Raw genomic sequence first — 11,198 nt, 5'->3', positions numbered from 1 at the left:
ATAATACGCCTAATAGAATAAAATTCACTTCACATCTAATTCATTAGAAATATTTTGAAACCCTTCATTTCAAAATTTCCAATACATCAATATGTAGTCTAGCTTTGCTTTCATTTGATAGACAAATTTTTCGTCTGTCTAAATGCATTTTTTGTATGTGTGTGTATTTATGTAAGCATGATGAAACAAAGCACCATTTTTTTTTTAATTCTGTGTGAACGTCCTCGCCTTCTTAATAAAACATTTATCACCAGATCACCATTAGACACATGATAAAAAAAAAACACACATACACACGCTTTATTGATAATTTGTCATGTACTGTACAATAACTGATCGCCGGAGGGCGTGATCGTGCAGCCCGCACCGACAGTCAATAGCACGCCGTCACCATCCGCGTGTAGATTTCACCCAGTCCCCAATGACTTCATTCACGGGTATTTCTCCATCCCTTTAAACCTTACGACATGTCGGACCTCGTTAAGTGCTTCGTTTTCTATTGGACGTGTATAGGTGAGGAATATTTATTTTATCTTTAAAAAATAATAACGAGAACTTGCATTTTTTTGGTGATATCTCATCTTAATTGTTCTTTGGGTTGTTTTTTTTTAATTTGCAATTGGTGTTGCGTAAGATGGACCACGGAAATCATATATTTTCATAGATCCAAGGTAAATTAAATTGCTGATTATATATTTTCAAAGAGAGTAACGTATGTGTCCGTTGTGTGTCGAAGATGACAATATAATTCTAAAAAACGAAATTGATATAGAAAATATTTTTTTTTTACTTTTTCTTTTGGGATGACTAACGTTTTTCTGCCGTGACCACGTCTTCAAATTTACAGCGCATAAATGTCTTTCTTTGTAGGTAAGGGGGTAGCCTAATAATTGGAATTAAAAGAATAAGTCCTTTAGTTTCATTACGCTCAATATCTTCATACTCGAAATTGAAAGTTGAATTGAATCTCCATCATAAAAAATAAAAATAAATGTATATTCGGTATATACATGCACACAAACATACATGCATAAATACCAAAGATAACCCATGCAAGTTCGAAAGCTTATTTCCAATGGGATCCTTTGATGCACGAATGTTTCTACTAGGGGGTCATTTATGTGGGAGAAAACCGGAGTACCCGGAGGAAACCCATGTGTCCGAGTGGTTGACCGCCATACCCTCTCACATACAACCACTGCCGTTCACGGGGATCAAACTTGGGTCGCAGCGGTAATAAGCGAGAACGTTTTTTTTTTTTTTTTTTTTTTTTTATCTTTTATTGATTTTTATCATTACACATATAAAGTAATTACATTTTATTCAGTACCATAACTGTTAAAACAGATAATTCATGTATATCTTGTTAATATCAATACAAGTACTAACTCTGCGCTATCCGGAGACCCATGCTAAACTGCCACATGGCATTTGCCTTTATTGTTAAAGTTTCTTTTGAATTATATCTTTCGCATACAAAGTCACGGTAGTTTTTTAATTAGCAGTACAAAGGCATCAGTACGAAGATCCCCACCAATCCACCCCCACCCCACCCCCCACCCCCACCTCAAAAATATTTACCTTGAGTATAATCTATGACATTGGTCTACTTGATATACAGTCATTGGTCGCGTGAGAAGGCTCGCTTGAGGTTGCAATTCATTCATTGAAATATAGGGGCGGATCAGGAAAAAATATCATAAGGGGCGCGACCACAGGTTCCACCTCCCTCGCTTAAATAATAAAAGGGGGATCTCAACACAATGACAAAACAAACGTGCATGACTAGTCATGTCTGCTAAAACAAATTCATGCACCCCCTCTTCCGTTGAAAGTGATACCCGCTTTTAACAGAATAGTAGGTTGCAACACATATCCCCTCCCCATCAAAGTCATAACCCCCTCCCTTAACCAGAATGTATGCAGTGGTAATTTCATTAACAGTTCACTAAAAATGCTAAACATAGACAATATTTTGTATTTGTTGTTTAAACAACACTTATTCAGTAAATTGATGGGACTTGCCAGCAGGTTGACCCTATAATAAACCCCTCCCTTAACATAGATAGTACATTTGTATTTAATATTGAAACAACACTTATTCAGTAAACTGATGTTAACACGCGTCCATTCTATTCTTTAAAAAAGTGGCATGCACATGTTAAATATTTGCCTCATTTATATGTACACATCTTTCTTGTCGCTCAGTGTTTGTTACCGCGATGTTAACACGCGTCCATTCTATTCTTTAAAAAAGTGGTATGCACATGCATTTGCTGACTAGCCCAGGAAGGATACGGAGAAGCCAGCACTGGGTTGCTCAAAAGCTTGGTTAAGCTTAACCAGTGGTTAAATCCCTTGTCCACCGGTTAACTTTTAGCCAATGGTTAAATTCAGTTGCTCAAAAGTTAGCCAGTGGTTAAGTTGCCTAACCAGTGGTTAAGTTTTGGCCAAAGTTAGCCATTCTGCAGAGGTGGGTTAAGTCTTTTAACCAGTAGTTAAACATGGCTGCCCGCTTGCTGTTTGATGTTAACCTTGGCAGACGACACAAGAAAACAAGAGTTTACAGACATTTTAATCACGATTTCAATGACAGTGAATACAAAGAAAGGTATAGGTTTAGTAAAGAGTCAGTTAATTTCATCACTGATCTACTAGAACCCGAGTTGTGCCGTCCAACATTGCGCTCATATTCCTTGTCAGCTCTCAGTCAGGTCGAGATGGCTCTACGATATTACGCTACAGGTGATAACATGAAAACTATAGGCGATACACTGGGTTTCCACAAGTCAAGTGTTTCTCGAAGTATCCAGGATGTATCCCAAGCCCTGACCGATTTGGCCTCACGTTTTATAAAGTGGCCATCCACAGAAGGAGAGAAGTCCAACATCAAGAAGGGCTTTTATGCCATTGCCAAATTTCCTGGTGTGATTGGTGCTATCGATGGTACCCACGTCCGCATCATGGGCCCCAGTGAGCATGAGCCCGTGTATGTGAACCGGAAAGGCTTCCATTCAATAAACACACAGGCCATATGTAATCATGAAGGTGATTATAGTTTATCCAAGTTTTTATCTTTCTTCAATATATTGTATTTAGTATTCCTAAAATAAATAATTAAATGTTCATGAGATAATGAAGACAGGTCATACACTTCATGATATTGAATTTGAATATCAATTATGTCACTCATACTAACTTTTGAAGTTAATATACCGGTATATCACCACTAAACATTGATATAAAAATTCATATTCACCAACATAATATTCAAAAATACACAATGACTCACATAACCTGTTAGCAGTGGAGAAACACAGTCTATCCGTGTCGACAACTTGTAGGCCTATGAAAGAGAGAATAGTGTTTCCCACTTCCGGTAAAAAATGAGCTTTCACTCCAACTGTAAATCCCCCCCACTTTACTTCACTTACTTATATATGTAAATACATAATTTGTCACATGTGTACTATATAGTTGGCGATAGTATCATCACTGAATAATTGCATTACTTGTATTTTCGGCACGTACATGTAGTAGCATCGTATGAGGAATGTTAATGTGCCTAAACCAGTGGCGGATTTAAGGTGAATATTTCATCAACTTATACTGTCTAATTTTTGGTTGGGTGGGTGGGTGTGCTCCTTCATTACTGACATTACAATTCAGAACTTTCAAGCATATATTCTTGTTCTCATTCATACCTACTAGCAACTATAAAAAATAGTGGGTCACCCAATATACCTTTGCTTACATATGAAAAACCACATACGGTCATTATCAGTGGTGGCAGATTTTGAGAGGAGCCATGCAGTCCCCCTTACCCCTTTGGACACCCAAATTGGCTGAAAATTTTGGCTTTCACTTGACTTAATTTTATGCATATATATCATAATTACATAAATATATATTTTTAAAAAAAAAACCAAAAACAACAACAACAAAACCCAACTTTCTGTCCTACTGGTAGTAAAATAATGAAACTTCAAGCAAGCCCCACCTTTACTCCTTTTCCTTACTTACAGGCCGATTTATCAACATTGCTGCCAAGTGGCCAGGGTCCAACCATGATTCTTTTATTTTTCGAGAATCAAATATTGGAACATATTTCGAAGCGCATCATAAAGGGATTGATGTGGATGGACTACTGATTGGTGACAGTGGATATGCATGCAGCAAATATCTGGTGACTCCCTTTCTACGACCCACGACTGAGTAAGTGATTCAAGTTCCGGTGGGGGGGTGGGGGTTAATTTAAGACCAAACCAGAATCAGATGCTGAGATTTCCTAATTCAAGAGAGGAAATGTTATGGAGTCAATTCCTCAATTCAAATTATCGATTTCATATTTCAATACAATTACCTCACGAGAAAAGTTGTATTTGTCGTCAAATGTATTATGTAGGTCTCAGATGAAATACAATGATGCACATACACACACAGGGGCAGTGATTGAGCGAAGTTTCGGGTGGCTGAAGCGACGATTTATGGTCCTTCATGGAGAAATTAGGGTATTTCGATATGCACATGCTATGTACTTTATTTGTTTGACAACTCTTCAATGATAAATCAAATTGTAAATAAAATTTACTATTTTTTCCAAATGCTTGCTTCACAAACTATTTGGAACTGCATTCAATTTCGAATTTATTTAAAAGTTGAGAGATCAATGTTTTAAATTAATTTACATTGTATTGTGAAATTGTGCATTTTTACATGTTAGATTTTCATGTGTTCTCTTTTCTAGTGTAAACCGGATCGTGCTGCAAAAATAATTGTAGCTTGTGCTGTGCTGCACAACATTGCTTTAGAGAGGAAAGATTGTATGGATGATTTGGAGTGTGAACATTCAGATGAGCCACATGTTTCAGATAATATTGTAGTGGAACCAAGAAACAACAATGTCAGACAGTCCATTGTTCAAAATTATTTTTAATTATAGTCAGTATAATTGCTACTTTTAACTCCACCCCCAAGTGAGGTATCCCATGGGCCTCATTGCTCACCTGATTCACCTTCAACCTGTCATTGTTTACCTGTTGTGATTTTCAAAAAACTTTTTTTCATCAATATTTATTCCCATAACATTTTTACCCCCATATTGTGCCCTTAACCTAGCCCCAGAGGATCACAACATAACTGAAAATGAATTCACATAACAAAGAGATCCAGCAACACCAATATGACTAACATATATATATATATACATGTGGCAATTTTACAGACAAACAGATGACAGACAACATGATCAGAATAGCTTACTACAGGTGAATTTTACTGTGTGTCGAGCCACTTAATATACTACATCTCATTTTCTGTTGGCTTAGATGGTAATTCCATCTGCAGTTTTTTAATTTCTAATGCAACTTTTTCTTTCTGCAATATAATAAGTTCTTTCATTAGCAAGATCCTCTCCCTATCCTCTCTCAATACACTTTTCTGAAGATCTTGCAGACTTTCCTGACCAATTTTCCTCTTCTTTGTTTTACCTAAAAAAATCAATGTACATCAATCCAATAGTATACTTAGATGTTCATTAATTGTTTATATTTGAAATATGTTTTCAAGTTTCCAAATTTCGTTTTTGTTAAATATACTTATTACATTATGTATTTTTTTTTATTATTGTATAATTCAAATTTGTTTTCACTTAATTCTTTGCAGTGAGACAATTTGATTTGCAATTTTTCACTATAAAATAATTTTGGGATACAGTGAACCATTTTTGTAAGTAGTGTTAGACTTGCACTATTGATGTCTTTAACATTAGACATTGCTTTATATACAATACCTGTTTCATTATTCTTTGAGCTGATCAAGGTCCCAGAACTTGATAATGTAACATCATATGTTACAGATGTCCCTAAAATAAAATTCAATTTTAAATACTGAATTATTTGACAGTTATAACCTTTGCTTTGCAATACATGCACACTTGAGAGCGTCCTTAGTAACCTCTCCCAATTGCCCCAGTGCTATAAATCTTTAACCTCCATTCTTACAGAAAAGTGAATATAGATCTGGTATTATGCACTACATTCATGTATTAAGTATTATGTATGTCATATGATCTTACATATTTATCATTGTTAAACTTACCTTCCAAATTTTCTGGGAGTTGAAGAATTGTCTCTGTACTACCTTGGCCTATGAATTTCAAATATTGCTAATTACTATATAAATATTGTTAATTTGTAATTATGTTTAATAATTTTATATATATATATATATATATATATATATATATATATAGATGTACAATGTTTTTATTATATTTATATCACCATTGGTCTTGTTAAAATGTTATATGCTAAAATAAACTTGTTGTAAACATATTGCATTACCTTCAAAGGTGACTGTCTCTTCATTGATGGTTTGAAAACCTAGATTGTGTGAAATTGATAAAGAAAATGTATTACCATCATAAAGAAACTTTTACATCATCAATGGATAACTTTACAAGCAATTGGTATGTTATAACAGAAACTGACAATAAACAAGAGAAATAGGTGAAGTCAATGGGAAGGAGTTTACATGTTTGAATCACCTATTTGTTGGCCCTTTTTCATGCTGTTCAAAGTTTAGGGGCCACAATAAGGGTCAATTGTTGAACATGTTTTAAAAATGTGCCCCCCCCCCACTCCCGCTTTCCTTTGTCAAAAGGAACAATTAAATTACTTATAACTCAAAAAAGCCATTTCAGAGTAAAAATCTTACCTGAACTTTCAGCTTTCTCTAACATACATGTAGGTATAGCTGGTACTTCTGGATTAAATAAAAAACAAAAGTGTGTAAATAACAAAACATTTAAATATCTGATTGAAATATATTTCGTGTGTATGTTTCTAAATTAAATTTACACGAAGTACTATATTTGAACATTGTTCGTTGGGATATTGTAGTTTATACATTATAGGAAATTATGATACTAGGTGCAAAACACTCATGGGGCGAAAAAAGAAGTTTCCGTGACCTTCACATTGCTAATGCATCAAGTACGATTACTCGGCAGCAGTCGGTTATATGGACTGTAAATTTCAGTTTTAAAATTAGATAGGATGTACGTGTATGGAATATACTTCAACTGTTGTTAATGATGAGTTTTTTCCTGAATATTATCAGTGAATTACAACTCTGAAGTTCGGTCTATCGTCGGATAGCCCATGGAAGACGTGTATTGCAGACGAACACAAGTTACGAATTTCCTCTGCCATAGTTACTCAATGTTCTTGGATAATGTTCTTGGGCAAATTACAAAAGAGTGGTTAAGCGAATAATAATCTTACCTTGGATTATGAGGCCTCCGACCTCAACTCCTCCCCCGATCCCAATAAAGTTGGGGGAATCGTGGTGGATATCTAATATTTTTTGCGACACCGGATCAATTGGCTGAGGAGGCGGACCGCCCCCGGTTTTGACACGGTGAGTCTTCTGGAGGTGTTTCTCCACTTTTGCCTTCGAGCAGGCCTTTCTATATTTTTCCTTTACCTGGTCTATCGAACGCACTACCCCCGACCCTCTGGAATTGACAGCGTCCGTAATATGTCGCCACACAGCAGCTTTTTTAGCATTAGTAACTTGGTTTGTCTGTTTAGACTTGAGCAAACTTAAATGTTCTTCAACTAGTTCCACTAGAAATAGTGTCTCCTCTGGTGAGAAATTCTCACCTCGTTTTTTGTTTGTATTAGTAGCCATTATTGTTTACATATACAGACGACAGATGTTGCATTGTGGGATACTAACCACTGGTTAAAGTACTAAACCGTTGGTTAGTAAGTCCTAGGGCTAAACTCACTTTGAGCAACATAATTTTGACCAGTGTTTAGATACCCAGTGGATAGTAAATTTACCCACTGGTTAGCTTAACCAGTGGTTAAATTTAACCAAGGTTTTGAGCAACTGGGTCCAGGGGTTTATTATATCCACACGAAATACATGCATGCAGCAATGAAAACTGTAACAAAGACAGATTGGGATGTACTGTGTGAAAACTAATAGGGCAGGGATTGTTGACTGATAACAAAATCAACGTTAACGACGTGACCGGCCAGGGAAAAAACAGAAGTAAAATAAACTTTTTTACATGAGAAAAAAAAAAGTGAAATAAACTTTCTTACATGAGAAAAAAAAACAGAAGTAAAATAAACTTTCTTATATGAGAAAAAAGAAACAGAAGTAAAATAAACTTTCTTACATGAAAAAAAAAAAAACACAAGTAAAATAAACTATCTTATATGAGAAAAAACAGGAAAATAGTGTCCCATGCCGTGTCAAAATCGCAGGAAACTGCAGGGACGTTGCTTTGAAGTATTAAGTTTGAGAAATAGTATACAAATATCTGAAAATGTGTGACACATTTCAAAATAAAGAAAAAATGTATTTCTTTGTGAGAGGACGGGCTAGAACTGATATTTCGCACCAAAGGAGCACTTTTCGAAAACAAATTCGTCACAACGTGGCATATAGATACAACCCATTGGATCATTCATTTCTGAATCTAAAATACAACAATTCCGAAGGTTGTTAGAATAGGTCCTCAGTCCCCCCCCCCCCACCGATCCGGGTTAAAATAGGGCATCCGTACCATTTGCTTGTCGTAAACGGCGACTAAAAGGGGCGGTCATTCCGTTGAGACCGTAAAAACCGAGGTCCCCTGTCACAACAGGTGTCGCAAGATAAAGACCCCTCCCTGCTCAAAGGCCGTAAGTACCGAGCATAGGCCTATGTTTTGCAGCCCTTCATCGGCATTCGTAACGTCTCCACATGAGTGAAGTATTATCAAGCGGAACATTAAACAATTTTCAATCAATAAAAGACAACATTACTTTCCGGTAATCTCTGTACCGCGGGAAATATAAAATGCATTTCCATTCACTGAATCTTTTCTCTTATATTTCTTTGAAATTGATAGTACTTTCATCGTCGACAATGAAAACAACATGTACATTGCGCATGTTCCTTGAACACGTATTGAACACCACGTGTACGCGAAATAATTACACAATATGGAGCGTCGTCAAGATCAAAGGGTGAATTCGCATTGCAATGTTTGACGCTACGTCACTAGAATATCAATATTACTAAATATGCAAAACTTAAACCGGTTGTAAGCGTGTATTGCTATATATTACATCCTACTTATGTTCATTCGTCTAAATAAGAAAGTACAACCGGAACAAGATGTAGTAGTCTGAAGATATTGCTTAACTCAATTAAACAAATGATATGGAGATCAGATAAGGGGTGGAGTAAGGGTATGATAATACAGTCTCGCTTTTCTGGGTTTGTTTTCCTACAACAATATATCCAGTAATGTATTTAACACTTACCCTTCCCAAAAAGTATATATAGTTTACTCGAGGTAAATCAATATCAACACGTATAACCTTAGCAACTCAAAGAACAACAACTCTTCACGTGTTGCTGAAGATAAGATCGCACTTATTGTAAACTTACGTTACACTGTCTGGTATAACTCCGATCTACTTTAACTAGTGCCCATGAATACGCTGTTCATAAATATATTTAAACGTATCTGTATATGTGTTTCATAGTGCTATAATGGCTAAAAGGTTACCACAATGAAAGATGAGTAATCTCATACATTCCATTAGGAATACAATACTAACGTTAGATCAGTCACATAATCATGGAAACATCAGGAGTGAAAACAGATATCGAAGAGAAGTAAGCATTCCTGGCTAGACCGTCACAGCGGTGGATTTTCGGAAGTCAGAGATGTGTGTGTATGGACCTGGTATATCCATTAATAGAGCACCTTAATGATACACATCTAGTGATGATCTGCTCTACACACCTGAATCTTTGTCTCACTAAACCTAACCCAGGGTACGTTCATGACATGAGTATACTTTGTTATTGTTAACAGAAAATATGAAAACATGTGGAATGTATCGGGTGAAATTAAGGATCATTGCGTTTTTCGTTGTAGTGATAAAATTGGAATGTTGAAAATAATGCAGAACATGCATATGAATGATAACTATATTATGAAATACAATGGAGATTGAATAATTCTTTGAAAAAAATATGTCTGTTTACTCATCAACATATTGGACTCACGCGAGTGCGACCTGTCGAAATGTGATGCATAAGACCGCACTTATTGTAAAATTGTGTTACTGTGTATGTAATAACCGATGATATGTTTATTGCAACGAGAACAATTACTACCAAAATTAAAGATAAAACCATTAAAAATCCGCATGTTTTTCTTACGAACATGTACAATGTATTCTAAAATGCCAAACGGTTATGAAAAAAGGAAATATTCGATTCTAAAGATCTTTCAGCTCTGCATGCAGACGGGCGGGATGCAAATCCTGGTCGCAACAGACCTAAATCCTTAAAAGAAGTAGTGACAGTTCCCTCGCCAGCTCCTTGGAATCAAGAGTGAATATCATGCCTCCTCGGAGATGACCTCAAAAACGGATGTCCCGTGTCACAGTAGGTGTGAGATGCTAAAAAACCCTCGCAGCTCATTGGCCGTAAGCGCCGAGCATAGGTCTAAATTTGAAACCCTTCACCGGTATTGGTGACGTTTCCATATGGGTTAAAAATCGAGAGAAACATATTTTCAATGTACAATCAATCCAAAATTATTACTTTTTTAAACACCACTCTGAATCCAAGCACACGTACTCTGACGTTTAAATAGAAACATGCTGGAATAGTTCCTGAGCGACAATATATTCGTAGTCTTTAGTGATCAGATATTCCAACAGCATGTAGGGATTCCCACGGGCACGAGTTGTGCTCCTTTGTTACATATGGAGCTGATATTTTTTACATTCTTATCATCGAGTTTATTCAAACGTTTCTACATGAGAGGAAAACACCCCCCCCCCCCCCCTGTTCAACTTGAATTAAAGACTCACAAGACTGGGTATATTTTTGCAAGGGTATGATATATCAAAAATATATAAGGTAGAGATAATGCTGTGTCAGATGGTCTATCAAGAGTGACATGAATATGCTTTGTTGTTGTTGGGTGGTTTTTTTTTTTGTAGTTGCTTTGATTAATGTGTTTTGCATATTTGCGTTTTCATTGTCTTTCAAACTATCTAAGGGGGTGGGGTGGGAGTTGTAGCATATATTAATATTTGCACTGGGTTGACCTGGAGTCTTTTAGAGAAGTGATGTTTACTTGTCATTGACACCTGAAACCGATATTGTTC

At 36.1% G+C, this 11,198-nt stretch overlaps 3 protein-coding genes across 3 annotated transcripts; 2 read left to right on the top strand and 1 right to left on the bottom strand.

The window, feature by feature from the left end:
• Window positions 1–2,489: 2,489 nt before the first annotated feature.
• LOC130049304 (putative nuclease HARBI1) lies at window positions 2,490–3,142 on the top strand. The gene has a single exon (XM_056146711.1). The coding sequence runs from the start codon at window positions 2,505–2,507 to the stop codon at window positions 3,111–3,113; it is 609 nt and encodes a 202-aa protein (XP_056002686.1). The 5' UTR covers window positions 2,490–2,504; the 3' UTR covers window positions 3,114–3,142.
• A 244-nt stretch (window positions 3,143–3,386) lies between these two features.
• On the top strand, window positions 3,387–4,936 carry LOC125680370 (putative nuclease HARBI1). The gene is made up of 4 exons (XM_056147794.1): window positions 3,387–3,405; window positions 4,026–4,215; window positions 4,406–4,511; window positions 4,748–4,936. The coding sequence occupies exons 1-4, from the start codon at window positions 3,387–3,389 to the stop codon at window positions 4,934–4,936; spliced, it is 504 nt and encodes a 167-aa protein (XP_056003769.1).
• Window positions 4,915–7,695, bottom strand: LOC125680377 (uncharacterized). The gene is made up of 6 exons (XM_056147793.1): window positions 7,287–7,695; window positions 6,718–6,765; window positions 6,345–6,383; window positions 6,100–6,147; window positions 5,792–5,863; window positions 4,915–5,489 (listed from the first exon to the last, which is right to left on the bottom strand). The coding sequence occupies exons 1-6, from the start codon at window positions 7,693–7,695 to the stop codon at window positions 5,302–5,304; spliced, it is 804 nt and encodes a 267-aa protein (XP_056003768.1). The 3' UTR covers window positions 4,915–5,301.
• Window positions 7,696–11,198: the final 3,503 nt, after the last annotated feature.

The sequence above is a fragment of the Ostrea edulis genome, chromosome 8, assembly GCF_947568905.1.
Source record: "Ostrea edulis chromosome 8, xbOstEdul1.1, whole genome shotgun sequence".
In the NCBI taxonomy this organism is placed as follows: Eukaryota; Metazoa; Mollusca; class Bivalvia; order Ostreida; family Ostreidae; genus Ostrea; species Ostrea edulis.
The sequence above is the reverse complement of the archived record's forward strand: the minus strand, read 5'-3'. Positions and strand labels throughout refer to the sequence as shown.